The following is a 27,726-nucleotide window of genomic DNA, read 5'->3' as shown; positions in this document are numbered from 1 at the left end:
TTTGTTGTAAATGCAAAATCAGGTCTTACTCAAAACTGTCCCAATAACCGTAACATCATTTTGGTCCTCAATGAAAGATTACACTCTATCATCCAAAAATAGACCCTAGGTTGTTCTTAGATCAGAGTTGTCCTTTAAGATGGCTCCATCTGTTACAATATAAACCTGACTAGTTTGCTAACATTCATCTGAAATATTCCTGTCATTTTGGGTGTGTGACATGATGCAATAAATTCTCTTTGATCATGTGTACATGTTTGCTTACCTGTGCAGGGAAAGTTCACCACGGCCAGTGATGTGTGGGCCTTTGGGGTGACGCTTTGGGAGACGCTGACCTTTTGCAAAGAGCAGCCTTACTCCCAGCTCTCCGATGAGCAGGTGATCGAGAACACCGGAGAGTTCTTCAGAGACCAAAAACGCCAGGTTGGTGCTAAATGTAGATGTTAAATGCTGACATTTGAGCTCTCTCTCTCTCTTTCTCTCACTCTCTCTTTCTCTCTTTCTCACACACACACACACACACACACACACACACACACACACACACACACACACACACACACACACAGTTTTATATACTTAGTTTGATTCTAATGCAGTTTTATTTTGTGTATTTTCTGAATAATCCAACAGATATAAGCAGTTCAGCAGTCTATTATGAGTTTTACGGGTTCAAGGTTACAGGAAATAACTTTTCCAGTTAACAAGCATGGTTCAAATGCTGATATAGAACAAAACTTGGCCAACTGTTTGGCCTTTGTTTAATATGCTCCTCTGTGCAAAGTCCATGGACTACAAACATGTACATGACCAAGGCTACCAAACAAGGACAATAAGCTGTGTTTGTATCCTAGATCCTCAATGGCAGAGATCAAAGACTGGTATTTTAGATAGTTGTTTTACAGTGAGAGTCTTGCATAAATATCAAATGATCATGATATCTCAAATAGTTTTTTGTCATTCAGAGAGATAGTGACAATGTCTCATGTGTTTGGATTTCCAAATTCAAGCATTTAGAATGGACAGTAGTGTGTTTATAGATCTGGGCCCAGTTTCCCGAAAGCATCTTAAGCCTAAGAGCGTCGTACAGTCCCTCTTACGAACGTCTTAAGATTTGCCGACTGTTTCCCGAAACCATCGTAGCTTAAGAACGTCGTGAAAACACTCGTAGATCTACGAGTGCTCCAGAGTTCTCGTTACCGGCTAAGAGCGTCTTAACAGTACTTCTCACTGAGGTCACCAACAGGACATACAGAGGAATTACAACTTAGAATACATAATCCAACTTACGTTCCCATTCTTTATTGTGTTTACCTGTGATGAATTAGATTTTAGCGTGCAAAACAGCATAGCCCACATTTAATGGTCATAATAATGTGATGAAAAGCGGACAAAAATGCAATCAAGTTATGAAACGAGACGTTGCCAGAATATTTTGACATTATCTTTGCTAATTGAAGGCTATATTTTATTAGGCCTATGAGGTAAAAAGCAGAGAAAGCAACAAGTGGTTTAGTCTGTAGCCTACTGCATCAAAATCTAAGCCTACACATTTCCTCACTTTCTTACTCGACTTCTTTCTTATCTTCAAACGTGTTCTTAAGTGACACCGCAAAAAAATATTGCATGGTGCAACAATCTAATCTTAAAATAATTACAATTATTTATGTCTGTGTGGTATATAACCTACTTGGGATGCTTACATGCAGATGTCAAAGTGTTTCTATTTTCGTATTGATGTGAATTAATGCTGTGTAGATCCGAAGTTTAAATGGTAGGCCTATAGCTGTGACGTGCAGTCACCTGACATCACCGTCAAATCAGAGGATATTTCAGAACTATTAACGTGGACAGCTCCCCGTAAGAGCATCTTAAGAGCAGTGCACGCGCGTTCACGCTACGAGCATGTTCGGGAAACAGTCGGAAAAACCAAACGAACGATCGTAAGATGAATCGTAGAAAACCCTCGTAAGAGCGTGTCTCCGTCGTTATCGGGAAACTGGGCCCATGTCTCTTACTGCTTGCAGTTTCATGACAACAGAATGAGGTGATCCATCAATGTGATCCAGTCTAGTCATAAACGGATGTGATGTCTGTCAATTGCTGACTCCCTTCTCCAGACATGTTGCATTTGTGACCTAGGTAGTTGAAGGTCTCATTTCACAGACACACACACACACACACACACACACAGGGTCTGGAATATATTTTATTTTATCTGGGTTGAGGAACATGGGGGCCCATCAGGACTGCCTATGCAGGGGCCCAGAATCTTGTGCTACGCCCCTGCACACACACACACGCACAAACGCATGAATGCACGCATGCAGGGGGCAGCCGTGGCCTACTGGTTAGCGCTTCGGACTTGTAACCAAAGGGTTGCCGGTTTGAACCCCGACCAGTAGGCACGGCTGAAGTGCCCTTGAGCAAGGTACCTAACCCCTCCCCGAGTGCCGCTGTTGTTGCAGGCACCAGGATTAGTGTGTGCTTCACCTTACTGTGTCTTCACTGTGTGCTGAGTGTGTTTCACTAATTCACGGATTGGGATAAATGCAGAGACCAAATTTCCCTCACAGGATCAAAAGAGTATATATACTTATATACTGCACACACACACACACATACACACACACACACACACACACAACAGGCATGCCTCAGCGATTAACTATAATGACCTTTTTGTCTTTCATTGTCCTTTGTAAGAGTCACAGCTTTAAGTGCTTTATTGAAAGGCTAATTTTTATCTTTATAGATCTACTTACCACAACCGGCCATGTGTACAGATCCACTCTACAAGCTCATGTTGAGTTGCTGGCGCAGGAACACCAAGGAGCGTCCTTCTTTCCAGGAAATCCATTGCATTCTTCTGGAATGCCAGGTTTAATGGTGTCCCCTTGAATGCCACAACAGGCACATCCAGAGACACTTTGTGTGCCCGCAGGACTCCAAACAGCAAACAATACCGGTGAACAGACACAGACATGCACACACAAACACTCACAAAATGACTCCCCCTGTGTTTAACAGGGATTGCTTGTCAATCCATTGCAAAAGTAACTTCACGTCAGCACCTCTGGGTGGCAGTAGAAAGCCAAATAGATACAAACCAAAGAAATGTAGCATTTAGGCACTTTTTGTCAAATAAAATTCACGGTTTTATAGCCATAGGTTTGTTGTCAATAAAGATGTCCCCAAACTAATGTACAAAGAATGCAAAAAAAGATATTTACATAGAATGATCTCATGTTTTTCAAATGTTTTCATTTTGAAGACAGCTTGAATGTAAATAGTACATGCTGTTCAATGGGTAATGTAGAGAATTGTGTAGAGTGTATTTTGACAAATGTAAGAATGTTTCTTTTGCTTATTGTTATCTAGTCATATTATTTGTGCAGCAAACTGCACCACTGTGCAGCACAGCAGAACAGAGACACACTTATTTTTCATTATTTATGAAAACTTTTTTCTAGACGTTAAAAATGGAATCAGCCCACATACTGTATGCATGCAAATCACTTGTTCACATGTTCATAGTTTAAAAGACTGATACTGTGTTAAATCCTCAACAATTATCAGTCAGAAATGTCACTACAACTACCTACAGTGTATAAATTAATATTTATGTTGTCTCAAAAATGATTTTTTTACGTTTGTTTAATAATCTCACAAACATATTCCATTTTGCTTGTGTCCAGAGATAATGTAGTTTCCTATCATTCTGACATTGTTATTGCACAAGTATGATTCTTGTAAAATACATAACGTTTTGATGGAAAATAAATCATACTTATAGGGCATTCAAATAAAAATGTGGATGTGAAGTTTATCAAGGATTATAAACCAAATTCAGTAAATGCTATTTTTAGAATTGCATCACCATGAATGATGGATTCAGTCATTAATGAGAATATGCCATTCATTTAAAATGTTCAATTATGGTCTGTATTTAGTCTTACTGTATGTGGATCTAGACTACAAAGCTCCTAATGACATTTATATTCATACTTTACTTATGTTTTTTCTCATGCATTTATGAATGTAAATCCCAATTTTCCTCCATACAGGAGAACTAAAAAAAAAAGCTTTTTCATTTGGATTTAAGGTCTTCATAAAACACTGATCTGACCACATGCGTGTAAACATAGACTTCTGATAAAAAAAAAAAAAAACTGGACTTCTTTAGAGATGCACTATGGTGGTTTATTGTAAGTTAGGCTTTGACATATTGTTCTGCATTCTAAGGAAATAAGTGAAAACGTGTGCAAGCTGGGTTTTTGTTTCTAACTTGCAGGTAATGTCAACTACTATGAACTGAGAGAGGAGTATAAGTTATGTGGGATATATGGCATTTGTATCTTCAGCTTTAGAAATGGCAAATGGAATGAGAGGTCATGTAAATTTGGTAGAAGGTTCGTGTGATGTTCAGAAAAATTAAAGATGATTTTAGGGTCACATCTCCACGTTTGTCTGTGGAAGCTTCCAGATGTCTAGATTCTCATTAAAGATGTATTTATGACAATGTATAATGTAACACACTAAAAGGACATATATTTAATATCTCATGGACCCACTGTAGCTATCTTTGAACTTTGAGCCAAAGAATGTTAAGATTGCATTGTAGATATGGTCTTACAGGTAGGCTAATTCCAGCATGTGCATACTCAGTATGACAGTTTGTTTCTGTTGTATGTATCCCAGTTTGTTGTTTCCTCTCTTTAATTTGAATTTGAAAGTATGGCTGCACATACAATAGATTTAGCCTATTCATCATTTTGGTGATTGATTTTCAAGTGGTAACATTTTATTGTAGGCTATTTGTATGAATTATAAGACTTATTCGCCATATTATCTGTACCTGATGGGTTTTGCATCATCTTTGTATAATGGTTTTAATTATATATATATAAAAAGTTTATTGATACTGACTTAATTATGTACAGTAAATATTGTATAGTGGTCATCTCTGTGTTACTGCTTTAATAAATTCAGCTTTATTCATTGTATTCAGTTATTTGTTATCCTCATATAGTTTATATGAAAATGCATTGGTTGGACTGGTTTGTATAAATATTTGTCACTGACAAAATAAAAAATGACTGATCAATTTGGTTTGAGTCTCACTTGGTCTGGTAGCTTAGCTCATAGGTTTCCAAAAGTTCACAAGCTACTATAAGTGAATACATGCTAGCCTACCATAAAACATGAGCTCTAGGGGGAAAAAATGTTGGAGACCGGCTTATAACATGTGTTGCTCGCAACAGGTTTGTATTGGAGCAGGCCAAACTGGAGCTCAACTCTATTGGTTAAAGGAGCTGTGACATCCAATCACACCATGAGGCGGAGCATGACACGGATATGACCAGCTGAACGCTGTGGAGAGGACACCAGCGTTCCGACGTGCAAATGAATGATTGAAAACCAAAGCCGCGTATTTATAGATATTAGATATTTGATAGGCTATATGTCAAAATGATGAGGCAAGTTGTTTTGGTGACTGGTGCAAACAGGTAAACTAAACGTTTCTTACTTTGCTCTACACTAGAGGACGGAAAGTGTAAGACCACCGTAGCATTAAACAAGTTGTGCCCCACATGTGTCATGGGTGGATGGCTGTTTTCACTGTTATTTAGCAGGTATGCTTATAAGAAAGACGACGTATATTATAAACATAATTTGACTTGTTAAACTTGTCAGGTTGCGTTTCTGTAAGTGTCATAGTGTTATATTTTCACATTTAAATGGATGCCCTATGTTCAAACGTAATTGCAATGTTAAAAGATTACTCTCTGTTAGTTAGACAAATACATTTTAGCCTACCCAATGTTTAGGATAGGCTATCTTTTGGGCAGGGAACTTTCCCAAACAAGTAAACTTACTCATCAACAACATTACTCATCTCTAAATCTGAAATAGGACAGGACAATCAGTTTCCATCCATTGACTCATGATGCTAACTATGCTGGCAGTTAAGTCCAATAATGTGACCTTATCAGCACTTTGTAGGCCTACTGGTGTCACTTGTCCCCACAGTGGTATCGGCCTTGCATTGTGCCAGCGGCTCCTGACTCAGGACAGTCAGATCCAGCTGTGCCTGGCTTGCAGGAACATGAAGAGGGCCGAGGCTGCCCAACAGGCTCTACTGACCTCTCACCCCGATTCTGAGGTGGCCTTGCTTAAACTAGACGTGGGCAACATCCGCTCAGTTCTCCATGCAGCCCAAGAGGTCAAATTAAGGTAGGAAGGGGTATCAGATTAAAAAAAAAAAGAGTTTAATTCATGGCACAGCAAATCAATTGCATCTTCACAAACAAGACAGAGTTATCACCAGAGGTCCCAAACCTGTTCTCTAGCATTACTCATTCTCATTCACTCATTACTGATGACATGAGTAATCATGTGTCAAGTTGAGAATGGAATATTCTCCAGGGAAGAAATGAATTTGTGATACTCAATGCATCTAAGAGAACCACGCTAGTCCTTTAATTTAAGAGAGGTCATGTAATAAGTGAGTAATAACTTGCCTATACAGGTACTTTTTTAAATTAACATAGTTTAAATTTCAACATCTAACACTCCTACAAATCATGCAGACTTTAACATGTCTCCTGATGTCATCCTGAGTATCACCCTCATCCAGCCTTGGTCAGTATCATCCCTAATCTCACATTATTGTGTTCTCTACAGGTATAGCAGACTGGACTACATCTACCTTAATGCTGGAATCATGCCCAATCCTCAACTGGATATCAAAGCCTTTTTCAAGGGTCTGTTCTCATGGTGAGAAGTTTGCGGACACAGAGTGCAGCTGATTTAAAGGTTTAGTTGTTGGTTCTAGTGTGTGTCTGCATGTATCATGACATAGTCTACCAGACTTGCAGAGGATGGTTTTCTTTTATGATTAATTTATGTTTTTGTTGCAGCAATGTTATCAATATGTTTGCAACAGCCGAGGGCATTCTTACCCAAACAGACAACGTTACCTCAGATGGACTACAGGAGGTTTTTGCCACCAATCTATTTGGACATTTCCTGTTGGTGAGCAATCTGATTTCAGCAAATTAACCTATCAAAATAGCATAGCATTAAATCAATATGTGGTTCTGGGTTATTTCCATACAGTCTGCTTTACAAACTATAAATATGCTTAAAAGTTTAGCAGTAGTTTTTCTTTTCATTTTGTCATCTGTCCTCTTTCATGAAATTGATTATCTTTACCAACACAAAACTCTTCTTGATTAAATGGTTTAACAAAAACAGGTATCTCCCAAACTATTTTAGCATCCAGTATCCCTCTAGCATGTTGGTATTTCAATTAATAACAGAAAACCTTTTACTTGTTCCATTTTCAGTCTGTGAAGGTCAGATAACCCATCTCAGGGCCCCTTACTTGTCAGCTACTCACATAAGTAACTGACATAGACTACAATGAAAATGTTTCTGTGGTTTCAAATAATTTGGAGAATTGTGCTGATAGAGACCTCTCTCTCTCTCTCTCTCTCTCTCTCTCTCTCTCTCTCTCTCTCTCTCTCTCTCTCCGGCTCCCCTGAGATTATAAGGTAAAGAAATGCTCACCAGATGGACATCCAAGCTGAGTGGTGTTGTGTTTTCAGCAAGCCAGTCAGAATGCCTGCATTAAACTTTCAGGGGTAGAGCAGACCAGGTTGCCTCCCTCAGGAGGAGGGCCCATGGTATCACTTACTGCCTCGGCTGCAGGCGGCTCCGAGGGCTTGTTTTCCTATTTGTGCTCCGTCCTTTTCGTTCTCCACTTGGTGGTCAGTCACACTAGACTACCCAAACAGTAGGCAGCTGTGAGCATCGTGTCCCTCGGTGGGTGACAGAACCAGTCAGTTCTCTTTCACAGCCTTACGGGAGCTACAAAACAATGCAGGTTGAGCAGTCTGTACAGAAAAAAAAACACTTGGTATTCGTTCTCTTTGTCTTCTCTGGATATTTCATCAGAATCACCAAGCACAGGAGTCTGATAGACTAGTATGGGAGAGAGTAGATTCTGAGAGATATCTCATGATTACACACAGGGTTCTAAATTAACACCTGCCAACCTGCCAAATGCGGGTTAAAATTCATTTTGGCGGGTGTTAATAAAAACTTACTAGCCAGTTTGGCTGGTGATGCATGAAGCATTACGTGCTCTCGGTCATATATCCCCCCTGGCAGTAGGCCTACTTCCAACATTACATTTCCCATGACCACTGTGCCGTAATGCTACGTGATACGCCCATTGACTGCGCGCAGATTGGAGTGAAACCAGCGCGAGAGACTGAAACGAACGGAGCGTCTACCAGAAAACTCAAGGAATTAGAAGAACGAACGGAGCCAGAGCAGGGAGCATAGACTGAAGGAGGAGGGAGTTAGCCAGTAAAGTAAAGTAAAAAGTACATAACACATGTACATAACACAAATACATAACACGTAACGAAATATTAACGCAATTAGCACATTGTGTTTACCTAGCCTATTTCCTTTGTGGGAGGCTGATGTCATGTAGTGGAGGCCGCAAAACCTGAAGCAGCAAGATCGTTTATTTTATTGTCTATAGCTGAAGATGGAGAGGAACGTGAGAAGCTTGTATAGGCGAAAATTATCAGTTTTAAAAAGTTGCCTGATTAGTGATCACCACCACCACACGCATCACGCACTGTGCATAGAGACAGAGGAGGGACCAATATTTAGCCAATAAATAGTAGGCCTAGCTGGACTGCAAACTGTTTTTTACTGCAAGTAAAAGTATACAATGTAATACAATGTAAACATGCACCAACAGCATGCTACATAAAGATGATACTTTTCGGGTCCTCTCTATAAAGATCCAACTTGAACGTAGGCCCTATGCTACCAGTGTTGGGCAAGTTACTTCAAAAGCATAATGCATTATTTATTACTTGTTACTGTCATCTCAAAGTAATTTGTTACATTACAATATTACTGTATTTGAATTGTAAGGCATTACACTACGTTTACATTACTTACTCAAAATAATAGGAAATATGGATTTGGTGTTCTTAATAGATCTTCATGTGTTCAATGCAGCTCATTACACGGCAGGAGGTGATGTGGTATGGCATAATGACTGAGCTAGGCTTAAGGCTAACAAAAGAAAAATATAATGGTTGCAGTTATGGCTCATGGGACAATGTTGGCCCCAAATGCCAAAGGTCACTCACAACTTAATATAGTAAAATATAGCCATAGTGAAATTGTATGTTGACTTTAAATGGTTTTCATCATTGCTGGTTGCCTTTACTTCCACTTACAGTGGTGTAGACTTAATGCAAATAGTTTGAGAATAATGGCTATGATCTTTGTCTGTAAAAGCAACATTTTAGTTATTCTCACTGCTTGAAATGAGAAGTATAGCCTAACCATGTTAGATCTGTTGCATGAATGGCAGAGATAACTTAAATTCCCTTTCTACAGTCATCTAAACAAGGCAATCAAATTCCATGACCAGCATAGATGACTTTTTTAAATTCTTGGATAATCTTCTCTGGTGCCAATTGAGCATTTCTCAATTTTGGATTAAAAAGCAAAGTAACTTCAGTTACTGAGAATTGTACCGAGTAAAATTTTACTGAAATTGTATTGGTAATGCCTTACATTACTGCATTACAGCAAAAAAGCAATGCATTACTGTAATTACATTACTTTTTTAATGCATTACTCCCAACACTGTATGCTACTGCATTTAATTGAGAACGCGTCTGAGCACACGTGAGTGGGAGAGAAAATGAGTAGCAGCTTCCAGCTGGCTTGTCATTGTTGATGATAATTGATATCTCATTTTTATTAAGTTAAGATTAAACTAAATGCGGCGGTGGTTGGGACAGACTTATGGGGGCGAGAAGAGGAATGGAGCAGGGGATGAGGATATCGACAGAGAAATTGATATAGATAGTATATCCATGCCAACAATGTTAATAAAGATCAAATGCATTCAGTGACACTCATCTCATAAACTCATAATTATCTTATTTTTACCGGAAACAAATTGGCTAGCAGAAATTCTGAATGGCTAGTAACTTTAGAAAGTTACCAGCCACATTGGCAGGTGATCAAAAAAGTTAATTTAGAACCCTGATTACACAGATACCCGAGTTTGTAGTATTCTCAAGTATCATGTTTCATCATCATCAAGTAACAAGTAGTTTGGAATGCACTGTGTTGTTTCATCACTAAGATTATTCAATGGAAATGGTTTTATTTAGATTTTTTCCAACAAACAAGCAGCCAGTACATGCATTATCAAGAGCCTGTACTCAGTTGAACCCATAACAATTACTCAGATGCTCGGATGTGTTCTTTCTGAGACCCAGGAACTTGAGATGTCGGGCATAATCACTTTCAGGTTGTCTCACAGTAACCTGTTTTTTTTTTTTTGTTGTTGTCACCTGATCTGTTGCAGGTCAGAGAGCTGGAGCCTTTATTATGTAAGCCTGATCAAGCCTCGCAGGTGATTTGGACATCGTCCAGCAATGCCCACCGATCTGCCTTCAGCCTTGAGGACCTTCAGCACCTGAAGGGCACAGAGCCTTACAGCTCCTCCAAGTACGCCTCAGACCTGCTCAGTGTTGCTCTGAACCGCAAACACAATCAGCAGGTGGGCTCAGCTCATACCCATATTTGCTGGGTGACATGACATTGTGTGCTGTGGCCTAAGCTTCTATTGTAGTGATAGTGTTTGTTTCTTGTAGATAGCCCCAGAGCTTTTATTGTAGTGAATTCTGAGTCGGTAGTGGGTAACTACAAACTGCAGAGAAATCTTTGTGGGTAATATTGAGGTAACATAGATTCAAGGCAAGAGAGGAACAGAGCAGGGTACATACACACATTTGCACTCAATACTCACAGTAATAAAGTAAAAATCGTATTGTGTGTTGACGGATGAGGACAGGTCATTTTGGCTACGCTGTAAACACAATCATTGTTCTTCTTTTGTCTGACATATTTCACAAATGTAATTTTTCTGGATGATCTGTGATTATTCAGAAAAAAAATATTACACCTTTATAATTTTCTGCCCTGTCCATCAGGGCTTGTATTCGTCTGTGATTTGCCCAGGACTGGTAATGACCAATCTCACATATGGGATCCTGCCATCCTTCTTTTGGACACTGTTTATGCCCATTTTGTGGCTGGTGAGTGGAAAACTTGCCACAATCATTATAATTATACCTGTAAAATAAATCCAGATAAAATTCAACTTACAGAAATGATTGGACTTACTCATTGTGTTCCTGCCATTGGTTGCATTGTGCTTATCATGTTGGAAAACTGTAGGACTTTTATATATTTGAACTATTTTACCGTCTTCTTTGTTTGTCTTCTGTTTGAACAGATTAGAATCTTCACCAACACGTTCACCTTGACACCTTACAACGGAGCAGAGGCATTGGTATGTGTACTGTGTGTATTAACCTACTATTCTTCCTATCAACAGACAACCATACGGTATCAAGCCTCTCCAAATAGATCAAAATATCTAACTTGACCGTTGACTCAAAATATCTAAATTATTGAATGTTACTCAGACCATATTCTATCGTAGAAATCACTTATGATCTGCACAACAATTTCTACTAATATCATTTATACAGACGGTATAGATGAAACAGTTAGTTAAAGGCTATAACATGTTTGTTAGCAATACTTCATGCTGTGTCCGTTATTGCCTCATTAAATGGAAGGCTATCTATTTACAGTGCTCTCTAGTGACATTTGGACCCATTTTGACTCTTAAAGTTTTTTGCTGATATTTGTTTAAAAACACCCTCTTGTGTTTAGACCAACGTATGGCAGTTTTATCACTTTTAAAATTAGTGCACATGAAAACATGCATTTTAATCAGCGTTAGTTGCTCCTGTTACCTGTAACCTCAAGATATGCGGCAGCCTTGATTTTCCGCCAGCCAGACGCTTGGAAGGCTACACCACACTTGCACTATGAATTATAGAATACATTCACTTAAAACACTTTTGATGACACTGGTATTTTACCATCTTAGGTTTTTAAGTCGGGTGCTTCAACTTGTCTTGGAAATTTAATGTAGGCACATGTCAGCAAGATTGCATATCTTACAATTGAGTTAATGTTCTGAATGTAATGTAAAGCAAACACACTGTGTAGCTTACTTAACTTAATTTAGCTGTCTTTTAACATTAACTTCGTCTACAGAGTGAAAGCGAACATTGTAGGTGCCATAAGGAATTCCTTTATAGCGTTGTCTAATGTTTAGTAAAAGGGAGTAAATTTCACTTTCAGTTTGGCGACAGTAAAGTTACTGTCGCCAAACTGAAAGTGAAATGTACTCCCTTTAACTAAACATAAGACAACGCTATAAAGGAATATAAATTCTGACACACTCTGACTCACTTATCTAGTATATTGCGCCTGTTAAAAGCGTGGGGCTTTTCTTGTTAGTCACACTCAAACATGAACCAAAAATGCAAAAGTCAGTGACTTTCATTTCAATTTATAGGCTGTAGGCCATTTATTTTGTGGTAGCCCTGTCAGTAATTTTCTTTCTCCCACACATCAACTTCTTCCAACCCCTCTACACAAATATGTCAGGCACAGCTGTCTGAGAACATGCATCCCCTGCCTCTTACATTACAACTGGGTTCCCCTGAACTGGGAATCATCATCATCATCATCATCCATTGTTTATTCAGGGAAGATCAGTCATATTAAGCTCTTTTATACAGCAATGCTCTGAGATAACAATCAATACAATACAAAAACAACAATCAAATAACAACAGAAAAAGAAAATGTGATTAAAGAGTGGAATAAAAAACAACAACAACAAATTATTTTAAAAAAGTATATATATATCAGTCAAAGCAAGAACACACCCTAAACACCATTTTAATACCTCTTGTAATTTGTCCCATTAATTGGGTGCAAAAATGTGATTTCAGTGTGGAAGGGGTGGATGTACAACAATACCACTGTGTAGGACTGACATTATAGTTGATTGAACAGAAATGAGTGTCTGGTCAGGTAGAAAGCTAGTTACAATATACTGTATGTTCTTACAGGATTATGTGAGAGGATGGATATGACTCAATTAATTGATCTGTCCTTACACACACCCCTGTCAGCCGTCCCCGTATTGAATACACAGTAATGTCCTTGGTCAACCCTTAGTGCTCTCCTCTCAGTCCACAGTGACTCAGCTGTCATTTCATCTGTTGTTTTTCCTGTTCTTTCTCTGGCAGTTCTGGCTGTTCATGCAGAAACCTGAGTCCCTGGATCCTCTGGTCAAATACCACAGTTTGACCTCTGGGCTCGGCAAAAACTACACTCAGCCTCATAAGGTCAGAACAGACAACCCTCCAGCTTATCACTATTTTATCTCCTTTCAATTTAATCACCTTGGAAATGGGCTGGTTTAGTGCCGCATAAAACCACCTCTAATCCATACATGCCAGCACAGCTTTGTCAGAAGTTGCATGATGTGTGCTGGTAAAGCAGTGCAATTTGATGTAAACTGGACATTAGAACATTACACAAACACCTTATCAAAAGCCTGTAACAACTCAACATTACTACCAATTGCTAACTTATATGGATAGCTCTTTAACACCAATGGGACATTAGAGTAGAAACATATTTATGATCTTTCACAAAGTGTTGAGCCTCACTTTCATAGTGACATGTAAACTAGGGCTCTGTTTCAGTTATTTCCTTTATTTTCTTTTACGTTATTATGATTTATTTCCATCCTAAGCATCATAGCATGGTCTACTCTTGTTCATTTAATATTTTCATTTTTAAGGTAACACCATTATGTCATGTAAAGCACACTTAACCGCATCTATCAATATCTTTGTCACTCTCTAGATGGATATTGATGAAGACTGGTCAGAGGCCCTTTATAAAAAGCTGCGAGACCTTGAAGACAAATTACGGAAGAAATTGGCAGAGGAAGGCCAGAATCAGTAATATATGGCATCAGTAATTTGAACAAAATCCTATCATCTGTAGGGTTATTTTGGTCCCAACTCAAACAAGGTGTTGGTTGTTGGGTGTTGGTTCCCACACCTCAGGTCCTTTGGTCAAGGAGTTCACACCTACTGATGCAATACAAAAGACAATATTGGCTTTGCCAACTTTATTTAATTTATCAAGGAAACTGATCATGCAATAATTACCTCGTTTAGAACTCCCTGAGAGTTTTTAGTTATTGATGTCACATTTCACTATTCAATGACATATTGGCAATATTTTGCCAGTGACAGGATTGTTTTTTGTTTTTTTTCAATAGAAATATGTCTGTCACCTCTTTGAAGTTAGCCTTCTAAAACAAACCTCAAATAAAATGTTTAAACTGCCTAAAGCCTAACATTTGGGGTACATTCAACATTGAGGTTTAATTCCTTTTCCCACGTCTTGTGAAATCTTATCATATGGCTTTTAAGGGAATTGTAAGATAATTAACATTCCAGTAGTTTGGGGAATCAGTAAAGTTTGCTTTGGAGGATGCTGCATTAGCTCTGCAATTCCTTCAGGCTGCAAGAGCTGATCAGGTGAGGTCTAATCTAATGCATTATATTACATCTTCAGTATATCTTTGTGACTGAATCATCCTGTTTAAAACCAGAACAGGCCCTGAACATCAGTCCTAATTATTTGCTGATTACTGTGAACTGTCCTCTGGCAGAACCAGCTGTTCTGGTTTGAATGATGTCACTCTGTCCCTCTCAACCTCTCTGTTCTGTTGTGAACACAGAGCAGCCATCCGGAATCAAATAAAGGACGGGCTGGGGCACAGGGACACTGAGTCTGCAGTGTCATCACCTTCCATTGCCGCGACCTCGGTCGGCATGGGAACTCGTGTCACAATAGCATGATTCTCTGGTTCTCTACAGTTAAGTGTGCAGCTTGCATTCCCCGTTTATTATGAAATTTGATGTTCAAAACTGTTCTTTTCTTATCTTCTGTTATTTTCCAGATAATGACCTTGAGTTAATTTAGTTGTTGGCATATTCTATAGCAAGCTTTAATCAATAAAAAATACATTTAAAAACATGATGCACAGTGTGTGCTTCACTTCTGGAATGTATTGTCTTTCACATGCCACTCATGTTTTTTGTGTTTTCAGTAACTGTTCAGATGTGTTAAAGAGTGCCTTTGTGTACATTCCCTTTACAAAATAAGCAATGTGCCTTTGTGTACATTCTCTTTACATAATGCATTACATATTGTGAATGATGTATGCAGAATATGTGATGTATGTATAGTATACATATGTTAATAATAATGTTAAACTGTGATTCATAGTACCAACAGTGTAATAAAAACTTTGGAAGATAAATATTTCCTCCTTGTTGGAATGGGCTTTCTAAGACAAAAATGGTAAAGCCTGACAATGTTTTTTAGAGCTTTAATGTGGAACTCGTCTGGCGAACATGCTCCAGTGTGTGGAACTGTCCTCATGACATTTGAGCACTAAGGTCAGTATAGGCTAATGAAGATATTTTAGCAGTAGAGCTTCTCCAAACTTAGAGCAGTTAGTGAACTTCAAAAGCTGTATGGAAGAACACATGCACACAATCAACCTGCAGAATTTATAGGCTATGCACCATTTCTGATCTAAAGCCAAGTAAATAACAGCAATGGAACACTGCAACACATTTTAATTGTGAAACGTTTTCCCCCACTTCCATAACTTCATAGCCTGATAGACAGGACAATTACAATCTGAAAGAATAAGCCCATCCATTACGTGCTCTTCTATTGATTTGTTATTAATACAAAATCTTCAGGTTTCCTATATTTCATTAAAGTAGCTTCGGTTAAAGAAGGACACTGACCGCCTTGTAGATCACCTCTGTTTGTCTAAAAGCTGTTATTCCATTCTGTGGCCGCTCCAAAAAACTAAGCAGGCTATAGCCTAAAGCAGTTACTTTAAAGAAAAGCAATGTGTCCATTCATGTTCATGATGAGGTAAATGTATGACGTCCCCTACGTTCTCCTCCGTCGTCTATTAAAGTGGTATCAAACCCTGCAGTGCACTTTGAAGTCTCTACAATCCAGTCCCGTGTTCTCTGCAGTTGCTCTGGCGAAGCCAGATGCTCCAGTGGAATGTCGTTAAATGTTAGATAATGAGTCTCGGACTCAAGAATATCGTCATCAATTCCGCTCAGTTTTGGGTTGCAAAAAGCCCAAACCATACCGCAGAAATAGATAAAAAACGTCGCCATCACAAAAAACATCAAAGCATAAGATTCAATCATTGCCTCGCTCACGGAATTTGACATGATTCACTCCTGAGGGTTTTCTTTTTTTAATTAACAGGTGTATTTAAAAGTCAATCTAGTTCAGAGATGTTTTGTATGTGGTCCCGTTCCCATATGACGCTGCGTTTTGTTGATGCTGCATCACACCCCATTGTGATGATGCCATCAGCAACATAATTTCATTCTATTTTGTAGTAGACTATTACGTGGTCTACAACATCAAAACGTTTCTAAGCACTTCTATGCATGCGTGCCAGAAATATGTCTTTTGTCGACTGCTTAGCCTATTTCTACTGAAGATGTGACCAAACATTTTGTCTATGTCTATATCTCGGAACAACCCTCACTGACAACTTAGGTCACCTTTCCTCATTTGTCAAAACCACATGTAAGAAGTTGGGTGTTATCTTTGACTCTGGGCTTTGTCTTGATAAACATGTTTTAAATGTTTTATTGGAGCTAGTATTATGGCATTATGTTCTATTGCTGTATGTCAATTGCTATGTGATTTAATGGTTTTTTTTTAGCCACCATGTGCCTAGTATAACATCTTGCCAATGGACTACAGTTGAAAATTAGCCTGCTGGCTAACACTGGCACATTTACAGAAATGTTGATCAATGTGCACTGTCCTTTAAATAAAAAAATAAAAAATAATAAATAAATAAACAGATCTCTGTTTAGGCTACTGTCGAGAGGAGCTTTTATCAGTTAAGAACCATCACCAAACTTAAACCTTTTCTGTCATATCACAACCTAGAAGCCACTCATGCCTCCATCACGGCTTGATAGATAGATAGATACTTTATTGATCCCCAGGGGAAATTCAAGGTCTCAAATAGATAATTGATTAGGCCTAGCCTACTGCAATTCCTTCTATCTGTCTCCCCAATCACTGTCACGCCGCAGATGGCCCAGAACGCTGCGGCAAGGCTGACTGGTAGGCTACACAAAAAACTGGAGCTTATTACCCCAGTCTTTATAGCCTCCCTTCACTGGCTCCCAGTCCATTTAAGGATCCAATTCAAGATTCTGCTAATGGTTTTTAAAGCACAAATGGCCTTAACCCAATCTACATCTTTGACCTCAGCGTAAGCTATATAAAAGGAAATTTTACTTAGGCCTATGTCTATGCAACATCTCTAAAAAGAACGTGACAAAACGTTCTGTAGCCTATCGAGTTCATCTTCATATGGCCTATTCAATCCAAGTGTCTTCAACACACAAAAGCCTTAGCCTATACTGGTTTAAGGCACAGTTGTTGTTAGCTGATATGTTGTGTTCGCCTCAAAAGGCCTCCCGTCCATGAGACAGCGTGATCTTGGCTGTTATTAGGCTTTAGGCTTATTTCATGTGCGCCCATACTTTTAAGACCACATACAATGACAGCAGATCTGACATCAACATGTTGCACACAACAGCTCATTTAGGCTAAGTGGCATAAGTCACACACACATGGGGCCAATATGGAAAACAATTGAATTGCGCACCACAGAAAAAAAGAAACACTGTTTCAGTTGTTGTCTACTGTTAACTGCGGCCTAAACATTCTGATAGCCACAAGGAGCACCTCGACAAAACAGTGGATATGCTACTGTTATAAAGAAAGTTATTTTGTATGAGTAAGCCTACATCTATCTTCCATTTGCAATAACTTTTAGCGTTGTCCATACAACTTTGCATAAGTCTGCAAACTGCCATCTGGAAGTGTTCCAAACATTATTAAAAACAGCTACATTCTTGACAGGCTTTTCAGGTTTGTGGTGAAAACGCATCCCTCAGCACGTAAACTGACAGGCAGGCTTTCACTTGAGGCAAGTGCATTGTTCGCTTGGCATTGTTGGGACTAGTAGTTCTCCTACCATAGCTCTGTGTATAGCCCTGGCCTGTCAAGACTACATGCCCCACATGGCGCAGGAGTTGAAGTCCCGGATGTCTATCACGCCGGAAGAGAAGGCAATTCCTTTCCCAGCCATCTTGTGGCATCAACTAGCGAAGTGTTCGCACCAAGCCTCGTAGAATCGGAGGAGAATCCTGCTGAAGGGGCGCCATCATGCCCGGACATCTGCAAGAAGGTTTTGGCTGTGTTGTAACCAATCGGTTCGACCAGCTATTAGACGACGAAGATGACCCATTCGAGGTTTTAAAGGAGGCAGAAAAGAAGAAGGACGCGGTTCCTGGTGGTGCCGCCAAGACTGCTGCCCAAGCTGCAAAGGTGGCCAAAAAAGAGTCTCAGAAAGACAGGAAGAACCCTGTTCCCGAGAAGAAAGAAGAAACACAGGCACCCGTAGCCCTTAAGAAGGATGGTATGGTTGTTTACTTAATCGTCTGTCCATAATTTGAAGACTCGAATGTCTTGGTGCAAGTTGCGCGCTTGAAAGTCCAAGCCCCCCCCATGAGGTCAACATGGTCCCTTTTGTGTAGCGTTAAGGGACTTGGGATGCTTAGCAGAAAGTCTTGAATACGTTGTCGGTTTTCCTGCGAATTTTGCATTAACACCCTTAACCTCTCTCACTTGAGAAACATGTTTTCCCCTCTGTGTATTTCTGGTATGTGTAACTAACATTAGCCTACATCTCCTGTGGCTTAGGCCTTTAGTTCACACTAACTTGGGAAAGTGGTCTTCGTATTCATGTTGACAAATTAACGTTAATGTGCGCGCGATTCCATGGTGGTGTTATGTGCTCTGATATAGCTTGCATTTAACGCTAACAAGGTGCTTGTGTTCCCGCCATGTAGTACTCAAACAAATCACTTAATTGTTGGTCTGGTGTGAAATCACACAGTGACTCAGTAAGACTAGCAAGCAGGCTAACTTAGCCGATTAGCTCACGTATCATGGATGGCTAGCAAGCTTTAGCGTTGCGTGACAAACCTCGTGGCTGAAGTTAAGGATGTTAAAGCGTCAACAAGCTTCAGGATAGTCACTCCCTCGAGTGCGTTAAAGTTACAGGCGCACATGAAGGGTAGTTTGTGTACTCACTTGGGTATCACGATTTCTACAAAAATGCTATTTGCCACTCATCTAGTAAAGTTGTATAGAAGTGGTATTTGTAGGCTGCTGAATTGTTGAAATAGAATAAAAATAGGGGACGGTAAAATGTCGACTTGTCTGTCAGATTGGGCGAGACCAGAGAAGACCAGACAGGTGCACACACGAACGTGTTAGCTAGTTACCAGCTGCTGGGGTGTGTGGCTAGCCTCTGGCAAATGTCTATTTTGGTAGGTGGAGGGAGGGCTCAACCAATCCCGCTGGAGGCAGCATCCTGAGCCGAAACGCAGCGAAAATAATGGCGTTAATCTGGCTGGTTTGCCTGTATCTTTGCCTCAAAGTACAGACCTAATGCCCACTACTGTGTGATTCATTAATACATAATAGTTGAATACATAATAAGTTCAAACCATATTCAGGAAGGTGTGTTTAAAGCCAAAAAAGGTCACGTGGTGTATTGGTGTGAAACACTAGCGAATAATAAAGGATACCCATTCGATTACAAAACGATTGTGGATGTACACATGCACCTTGTCCTTTGTGTTTGATAGACGACAAACATGCACATTTTAACTTAATTCCTCCTCTAATTTACTTATCACATGTAAACAGATTGGTATCATTACATCAAGACCTGTGTCCCTTTTCATAGATGATCCTCCAGTAGAGCTATATCTAAATCCTAAATATTTGTGTCCTTTTGCATTACTAATGAGCTAAAAATTAGCTTTGTATTTGGCTAGTGAAGCTGCAGAAACTGGTAACAAGGATGCCACTACTATCAACAGAGTAGCAGAGTTATACTAAGAGCAGAGAAGCAGTTATATTAAAGCTATTTTTACATTCACACAAGCAGTAACATGCTTTAAAAACTGGCTAGCATACGAGACCCAATGGATTTTGTATGCGTAACATGTTTTGCCAGAATCTATATCTTCATTCATTGATCCCTGTGGTGGACTAGTTGGGATGTTTACTTGGGCTATTTACTACTAGATGTTGTGTGTATTGCCAGCATTATCTGTAAATTAACATTCCACTCATCTTGACCACAATATCTATGTAAAATAGGTTAGGAAAGGTTGCTTGAATTAATCATGCGAACATGCATATTTAATTACATTGTTAATAATTACAATTCTTATAACAATAATTCACTTTCCCTTGCATTGATTGATCATAGTCTGAAATAAGTTGAAATAGGTTAAGCACTAAATCCTTTCAGTAGAGCTGTAGAACCGGGTAGTCCCTTTTCGTCATTTATTAGTTTTCAATTGTTTCTTGAGCTGGTTGGCTACCAGCTGCCTGGGGTCTTAAAGAGCCACTTTTCTATTTTAGGGATGAGGAGAATGGGCAGAAGACCTGACCAGCCAGGCCAGACAGGGTCCCAGCAGCAGGGGGGTCAAGGGGAGGGGCGTCCTCCCACGGAGAGGCGGACAGACCGGAGGCCACCACGTGAACGCCGGTTCGACAAGCCTGCTGATGAGAAGCCTGCTGAGGGAGGAGAGTTCTCCGTTGAAAAGTGAGTGACACTAATGATTTTTGCTAAATAACGATGGCTTTCTTTGCAGTGAAGCACCAACACCCTGTGTGAGTCAAGTCATATGAAAATATTTTTTTAAAGGTGAAATAGCAGGGGGGGGGGGGGTGTCAAGTCATGTGTTAAGTATCACACATAAATCCTAAGCCTTTTTTTTTAGTGCTTCATAAAATAACTAAAAGAAAACAGCAATATTGTATGTATTAAAATGCACAAAAAATTAATAGGATAAGATCTAAGGTGTGATGCTTGTCTGCGAATGCACCCTTAGGCCTGCTGGTGACCGGCCGTTCAGGGGCCGTGGTGGCGGCAGAGGCGGGCGTGGAGGACGCGGCAGGGGCATTGGCAGAAGCGACGGCTTTGATGCTCGTGGAAAACGTGAATTCGACAGACACAGCGGCAGTGACCGATCGTAAGTCATGCGTGCACAATTGCTATTGATTTATTTCAGCATTAGTCTACTTTACAGTCTATGTTTTGTCTGGTACTGTCTCCACACTAAGTATAAATTTTTGCTTCAGCAGCCTGAAAGCTGAGGAAAAGCGTGGGGGAAGTGGATCTCACAACTGGGGGACTGTCAAGGATGAATTGAGGTTAGTTTTGAAGCGAGATTAACTGAATCTTAATGTTTGTGAATTTGCTTTGAGTCATGTCATGATGGGTATCTACTTGGAACAGGATAGTAAAGATAATTAATAGTTAATTGGAAATGGCCCACTCCAATAGAGTACCGAAGTGTGACGTTCCGTTTTCATGACTGCAGTGTCATTGGAATTCGAATATGTGTGATTAATGTAGGTTTTATTGTAGTTATTGTTTACTGTAGTTGTGTGCTAGTGTAAACTATACTTTTATGTGAGTGTGAGTTCGGCTGTTATTGAATTCTCTTTTCACCCCCCCCATGCAGTGAGCTTGACCAGTCAAACGTTACTGAGGAGACCCCGGAGGGTGAGGAGCACCCCCCTGCTGACTCTGAGAACAAGTGAGTATCCCATCGCTACAGTGAATGCAGAATCACACCCACATAATGACCATTTGTAGAATAAACAACCGGCTGCGTACTACACGAGCACCAGAGCGGTAGATTAGATTCAACTTTATTGTCATTGTGCAGAGTACAAGTACAGAGACAATTAAATGCAGTTTGTGTCTAACCAGAAGTGCAACAAAGCAGAAAAGTGCAATGTGATATACAAAGTGCAGTGCAGTGTAGACAGTAGTATACAGTTGTTTTCAGAAGGTGGTTTAGAGTACTATAAATGAAATATAAGTATGTGCAGTGTATTAGCAGTAACCTTATAAGAGCAGAATAAGTATGTCTATGTAATATGAACAATAGCCCTTTTCCACCGACAGAGAACCGGTTCCAGTCCTGTTGGCGAACCAACATATGAACCATTCACAGCAAATGAAACCGTTCGAACATGGCACTTTAGTTCAGAGCTGGAACCAAAAAATAGTTGTCTTCTCCTGCGAACCTGAGTGGCCGTGTCATTCTACGGTTCAGAGGGGAGAAGGCTAAAAGCATGAGTTTTCCCTCCGTATCAACTGTTGCCATGAGTAAACAAACTAGTCAACTAGCACTACACTGCAGTCATTATCTAGCATTTTACACAGCGGTCATGTCCTCCTGTTTATACATCTAATTAACTTGTTTATGCATGCAATACCCATTATTTATGACGCATCCTTGGTTCTGTTCAAATCTGGTGGAAGGTTCACTGGCCGGCTGGTAAGAAAGGCTAGAAAGGTTAAAAACATTCTGAACCGATCCGGTTCAAGAACATATTCTTAAGAGTGTCACAACTCTCTCTGGCTCTGGCAAGCAGAGTTGTAAATAAAGCCAGTTTTGCATGCTCTGAAATGAGCCTTTACTATTGCTACTAGCATTCATGTGAATATTGATTCTCGCGTATGCGTCAGATTCATTTTTGACGACGTGCAAACCAATGCACCAACTGGACACGGTATGTGTGGCAGCCATGATGCGCACACGTTGTTAAAAGCAAGTATATCCAAGGCCAAAGTGTGATACAATTTCTAACAACCTGTGCTTTCTGTCTGCATCCGCGAGCCGGTATGGAGCTCTGTTTTGATGCTTCCACCTGTAATCAGCAATGTCCTTACTAGGGATCGACCGATATGTTTTTTTCAGGGCCGATACCAATTATTACCAAAACAGGAGGCCGATAACCGATATGTAAAACCGATATTTCAGTTGTCAAAAAGGGGGGTAGATAGTAGCCTAGGCTATGGCGATATGCTGAAAATTTTCATTCAAAAGCATTTAATTATGCTAACTTTTCTTTCTTCTTTTGATACACAATTGTCTATCAACTTCCATCACAAGTGTAAATCCTGGGTGTCATGTTAATCCAAGAGCTGACTGATGGCAATTATTTCCATAGGCATACACAATGGGCTATGTGCTTGTAAGGGACCTGTCACAAAGAGGATGCTATGCCATCGTGTATGTGAGTGCACGAGAGAGGGATAGGGAGAGGAAGAGGTGCATGCGTGATGGCAAGTGTTATGGTTTAATAGTTTAACAAAACGGTTAACAAAATAGTTCTTAGGCTATTTAAGCATGCAGTTTGTGTCCATATGTAGGCTATAAGCTACACTTCTGTGAGCCTAAAAGGCACGTAATTGCCAGCTCAGGACGCGATTTAGTTCAGGTCTTATTAAATTACGGCTGACCCTGGGTGCCTGTAGTCTTTTCTGACAGTCCGTCAAAAAGCAGCAACTAGACTTTTTGACGTTCGCTATCGCATAATTTAGGACTGCTATGTAGGCCTAAGGGATAACGTCCGCCGAGGTGTCCCGTTATTCACAATTAATGGTCGAGGCGGATGCAAAGAACTCCTGAAGCGCAGCACCCGAGTTTGTAGGCTAACTAGTAAACGGTAGGCTATATCACTAACGGGCATCAATCGGGAATTCGCTAAATGAAGGAGGTGGGTGCTTTAGGCTACTTATTGATCAGGATCAAAGAGACAATAGCTTACAAAGTGGTGTTTTTGTCATTTCAGTGTAGTAGATGATTGTGATTCATTGCAACTTCAGCAATGTAAGGTAGGCCTACCTTCCTTACCTTCGAAAATAGCTCCGTACAGCTGAAGCCCAGTCTACAGTAAGCCTCAGTGAGAATTCTAAACTTTCTCCGTGTTCAGTTTTCGATCATGATTGGCTGCATTCGTGCTAACTAACAAATCAGACGGTGTAGTGGGCGGGACCGTGCTCTCGACCACAGAGTAGCAAATGCAGGGAGTGAGAAACGCTTTACAGACAAAGTAGCGCGTTTCATTCTTTATCCATTTCAGTATCGGCTTATCGGTGGAAAAAATGACCGATACCAATTATTATAAAAATGCTAAATATCGGCCCGGCCAATAATTGGTCGATCCCTAGTCCTTACCATTGGCATGTCTCATCCCAGGGAAAACGAGGCCGGAGAGGTGAAAGAGGAAGGGGCCAAAGAGATGACCCTGGATGAATGGAAGGCCATGCAGGATAAGGAGAGAGCCAAGGTGGAGTTCAACATCCGCAAGGCCAATGAGGGAGCCGACAGCCAGTGGAAGAAAGGATATGTGCTGCACAAGTCTAAAACTGAGGTAGCTGTAGTTCCATGAATTATGTAATTGATGTAGTGAAATACTTTGCTTAGGAACCTACAGCGATTGTATTAAAAATTAGATTAATTTAAACAACGTGTAAAAATATTTTATGGTATTAATCCTGAGTGTCCAGTATAAAATGTATTCTAATGACATTTTTCTTTTTTGTCATGAAGCCTGGCATGATTGATACTGAAGGGGATATTGAGACAAAGGTATGTATGCATAGTATTCAGGAATTAATTGCTGTTTAAGGTTATAGCAATAATCTATTCAGCTGTGTAGACCGAGATGTACTGACCTGAGTAAACTCTTCTCAGACCGACGATGATCACGCCTCAAGGAAGCCAGCCCATGACATCACATCTCAGCTGGAGATCAACTTTGGAGATTTGGGACGCCCAAGCCGCGGACGCGGAGGTCCAAGGGGGGGCAGGGGAGGTCGAGGAGGTCGTGGAGGCCATGGACCAGAAACCGCCAGGCCGCCACGCGGTGGTCGCACTGATAAGGTAAAATCTAGTCTGATGCCGTCAACTTGCAGATTCGGTTTTATTTGGCTGTAACTGGTGCTGTTGTAGGCATCTATCCTCTCATACCCAATATTTTAAAGTCACCAAAAAGGCAAATTAATAATAAAATGTAAGTAATATAGGTCTAGAAATGAGGAAAGGTACTACAAAATTGGTAACGGTTCCCCAGTGGTTGTTACCAAACTATCAAATAAGCTCCTGAACAAACAATGCTGCTATCTGTATGTAACATTGAATGTGTAACAACTTACATTTTCTATGTGTTATCTTTTGTGGATGTGCAACATATCTAATACAATTAATGCAATTGTGAAGAGACTGATCTGGGTGCTCTGTTCTCATCTCCTCCTGTAGCCAAGTGGATTGTCTGTCCCGAACGTGGACGACCCTGAGGCCTTCCCGGCCCTTGCCTGAGTCCAGTCCCAGTGAGCTGGACCTGGAGCGCCCCCGCTGGGCCCCTCCTCTACGAGGCTTGCATGCTTAAGGATCCTTCAGCAGATGAAATGATGGAAGACTGTCATCCATGCCATTCACCCCTGAGGACTGAAATTTTACCTGTTTTAAAAAAAGGAAAAAAATTAAGAAAAAAAAGGAAAGGACTTCTTGCTACTCTGAAGCAAATTATTGGTAGAGGTTTTGTATTTTAGAAAACAAGGTAGCAGGGATGTTTTCATACAGTATTTTTTTCAGAGGTTATGCATTCTTCATGGATACTTTTTGTATTGCTGCTTGAAAATGCGCATTTTCAAACAGATGTGAAAAGTGCAGCAGTAAGCGTGTGGTATCCTATGGGTTGCGTTTTGTTATTGTAAACAGTTGCCTCCAGTCAAGCACCTTGGGGATCAGACAAGCTCTTACTATGTTGAGTATTTCTGAAAAGGTTACTGCCTTTAGTAAATTGTCATTTGAAATAGGCAGAACTTATCAGTTCTGTTTAACTCAAGGGGGCCAGCTACCAGGGACATGGTAATATGGTCCCTGTGAGTTTCTTGGGGGAATCTTCATGGAAGATTCAAGTGTTAAATGTTAAAGATGTATGCCAAGTTCATCCATCTATATGCCACTGGTGATTATGAAACTTAATGTAAGATGAGTTCAAACAACCTGATGACATGAATGTGACTTAAAAAAAAAAAATTGAATCTGGGGAAAAACAAAAATCCATTTGCTATGTGTACTCTACACCACTTAAGTTCTTTAAAAGCCCATCAATTTGATAAATGTTTACATGATGCACTCCTGTTTACTGAAACTGATGTAAACTCACCTGGTAAGCCTGTTCATGAAAAAAATATCTGTACAAGTGATCATTCTTTCGTATCCCTTATGCTTTACCAACAGCACTACTGCGCAATTGCTCTGAAAGAAATACGGTTGTTCAGTGTGGGACAACTGAGAGCTTATAAAATGTGTGAATTCCAGCCCTGCTATTATATAGACCTCTGTCCATAATTAAAAAGATGGTCGATTCATTTTTGATTGTAGTGTGGCGTTTTCAACCAGTGTGTGAAATACCTTTTTTTTTTTTTTTTTTGTATTATTCCGTCAGCAGCAGTCTTTTGAATCGGCTTTGGCCGTGACTTAAAGTATTGGAGTTAAGCTTTTCTTTCTTTGTAGCGCTATCCTATTGCGTGCAGAAAGAATTTGAAAGACAACTGTTTATCCCGCCCCTTGGATTGAGCCCTGCCAATGGTGTATTCCCAGACCCAACATCTTGATGTGGGTCTGGCTTGCCAGGCTACATCTCCAGCTTAATCTCTCCGAAACCAATCTTTTGGTATTCCCAGCTAATACAGCTATTCTCAGACAGTTCAGCACTCAACTTTGGCCCATCTTCACTGACCCCAGCTAAAACGGCATGTAACCAAAGTCCTTTTAGGCAAGTCCCCTTCACTCAGCGGCCATATTGCAACGCTTTTTGGGCACTTATCGGGCATCTATTTCGGCAGACATGCACATGCTCAAGGCTTCACAACACCAACCTTGCTCCAGCGGAGAGATCACAACACATGATTGACTCTATGTATTCACATGTCAATGTTTTGCCGCGGAAGCGGTGGGATATGTGTAGACAACTGCGTTACAAACTAACCCCATGCATTTCTGTGAAGGAATTTTTGAGTGCTGTGTCCATTATAAAGTAGCCTCAGTCATAGTCATGTCGGTTAAGCTTGTACAATATTAGGAAGATCTGACCTTAGATAACACAGTATCCCACACAACTTGTACAGGCCAGGTTGCCTGTGTAGTGTGAGACCACCACAGATCATTCAAAGGTCAGCAGCAGCACCTCTGGTCTAATCAGTCAGAGAAGACACATGTTTGTACCTCCTTTGTTAGTTACTATTCATTGGCTTCCTAGAGCATCTGAAATTAAATTCAGATTTAATTTAAACTGGATTATATTACATTTTATTGTCATTGTGCAGAGTACAAGTACAAAGACAACAAATGCAGGATCTGCACTTTGCCTCCTTAACTCCATGATCCAGCTTAAGTCCCCTCTCGACCACTGCGGTCCTCTGATACGTGTTTGTTGTGTTGACCATCCATTAACGCAATTAAAGGTCACAGTTGACTTTTTTCCCCTATGAATCCTGATCTGGTGGAATGAGTTACCTAATGTTCTATTTCCTTTCAAAAAAAGACTCCTCTGTTCATCTTGCATTTCATTAATACTTATGGTTATATGCCTTGTAATTTATATTGTTAATATGAAAAGTCATTCATTTGGTTATTACTATACCCCCCCCCCCCCCCCCCCCCCAACAAACCTAGATATGACT

General features: G+C 40.1%; 3 protein-coding genes and 1 long non-coding RNA gene across 9 annotated transcripts in view; 3 read left to right on the top strand and 1 right to left on the bottom strand.

The window, feature by feature from the left end:
* Positions 1 to 5,006, top strand: part of ddr2a (discoidin domain receptor tyrosine kinase 2a) — a 61,185-nt gene extending 56,179 nt beyond the window's left edge. For all 4 annotated transcript variants that reach the window (XM_042057668.1, XM_042057669.1, XM_042057665.1 and 1 more), the window contains 2 exons: positions 274 to 423; positions 2,756 to 5,006. In XM_042057668.1, coding sequence (XP_041913602.1) covers positions 274 to 423; positions 2,756 to 2,887 — 282 coding nt within the window. In that variant the 3' untranslated portion in view covers positions 2,888 to 5,006. The remainder of the gene's footprint in view (positions 1 to 273; positions 424 to 2,755) is intronic.
* LOC121678317 lies at positions 4,584 to 13,048 on the bottom strand. Its single transcript, XR_006021209.1, has 3 exons — positions 13,036 to 13,048; positions 6,568 to 6,575; positions 4,584 to 4,663 (listed from the first exon to the last, which is right to left on the bottom strand). It is a non-coding gene; the product is annotated as an uncharacterized LOC121678317 (long non-coding RNA).
* Positions 5,358 to 15,050, top strand: hsd17b7 (hydroxysteroid (17-beta) dehydrogenase 7). Of its 2 annotated transcripts, XR_006021203.1 has the most exons (10): positions 5,358 to 5,510; positions 6,034 to 6,237; positions 6,688 to 6,780; positions 6,924 to 7,038; positions 10,424 to 10,618; positions 11,052 to 11,156; positions 11,357 to 11,413; positions 13,238 to 13,336; positions 13,863 to 14,017; positions 14,060 to 15,050. XR_006021203.1 is itself a non-coding variant. In XM_042057730.1 (9 exons), exons 1-9 carry the CDS (start codon positions 5,473 to 5,475, stop codon positions 13,962 to 13,964), a joined length of 1,008 nt encoding a protein of 335 aa, XP_041913664.1. In that variant the 5' UTR covers positions 5,358 to 5,472; the 3' UTR covers positions 13,965 to 15,050. The 2 variants fall into 2 exon arrangements, 1 of the variants encoding a protein (XP_041913664.1); XM_042057730.1 differs by having other exon boundaries at positions 13,863 to 15,050.
* Positions 15,051 to 18,218: 3,168 nt separating this feature from the next.
* Positions 18,219 to 26,412, top strand: serbp1a (SERPINE1 mRNA binding protein 1a). 2 transcript variants are annotated; one of them, XM_042057720.1, is made up of 9 exons: positions 18,219 to 18,567; positions 20,592 to 20,775; positions 21,065 to 21,205; positions 21,318 to 21,386; positions 21,701 to 21,775; positions 24,233 to 24,407; positions 24,587 to 24,625; positions 24,731 to 24,919; positions 25,295 to 26,412. In XM_042057720.1, exons 1-9 carry the CDS (start codon positions 18,315 to 18,317, stop codon positions 25,352 to 25,354), a joined length of 1,185 nt encoding a protein of 394 aa, XP_041913654.1. In that variant the 5' UTR covers positions 18,219 to 18,314; the 3' UTR covers positions 25,355 to 26,412. The 2 variants fall into 2 exon arrangements, with proteins under 2 accessions (XP_041913654.1, XP_041913653.1); XM_042057719.1 differs by having other exon boundaries at positions 21,315 to 21,386.
* The last annotated feature ends 1,314 nt before the right edge of the window (positions 26,413 to 27,726 follow it).

The sequence above is a fragment of the Alosa sapidissima genome, chromosome 12, assembly GCF_018492685.1.
Source record: "Alosa sapidissima isolate fAloSap1 chromosome 12, fAloSap1.pri, whole genome shotgun sequence".
NCBI lineage: Eukaryota > Metazoa > Chordata > Actinopteri > Clupeiformes > Clupeidae > Alosa > Alosa sapidissima.
This window is presented reverse-complemented; position numbering and strand designations above follow the sequence as displayed.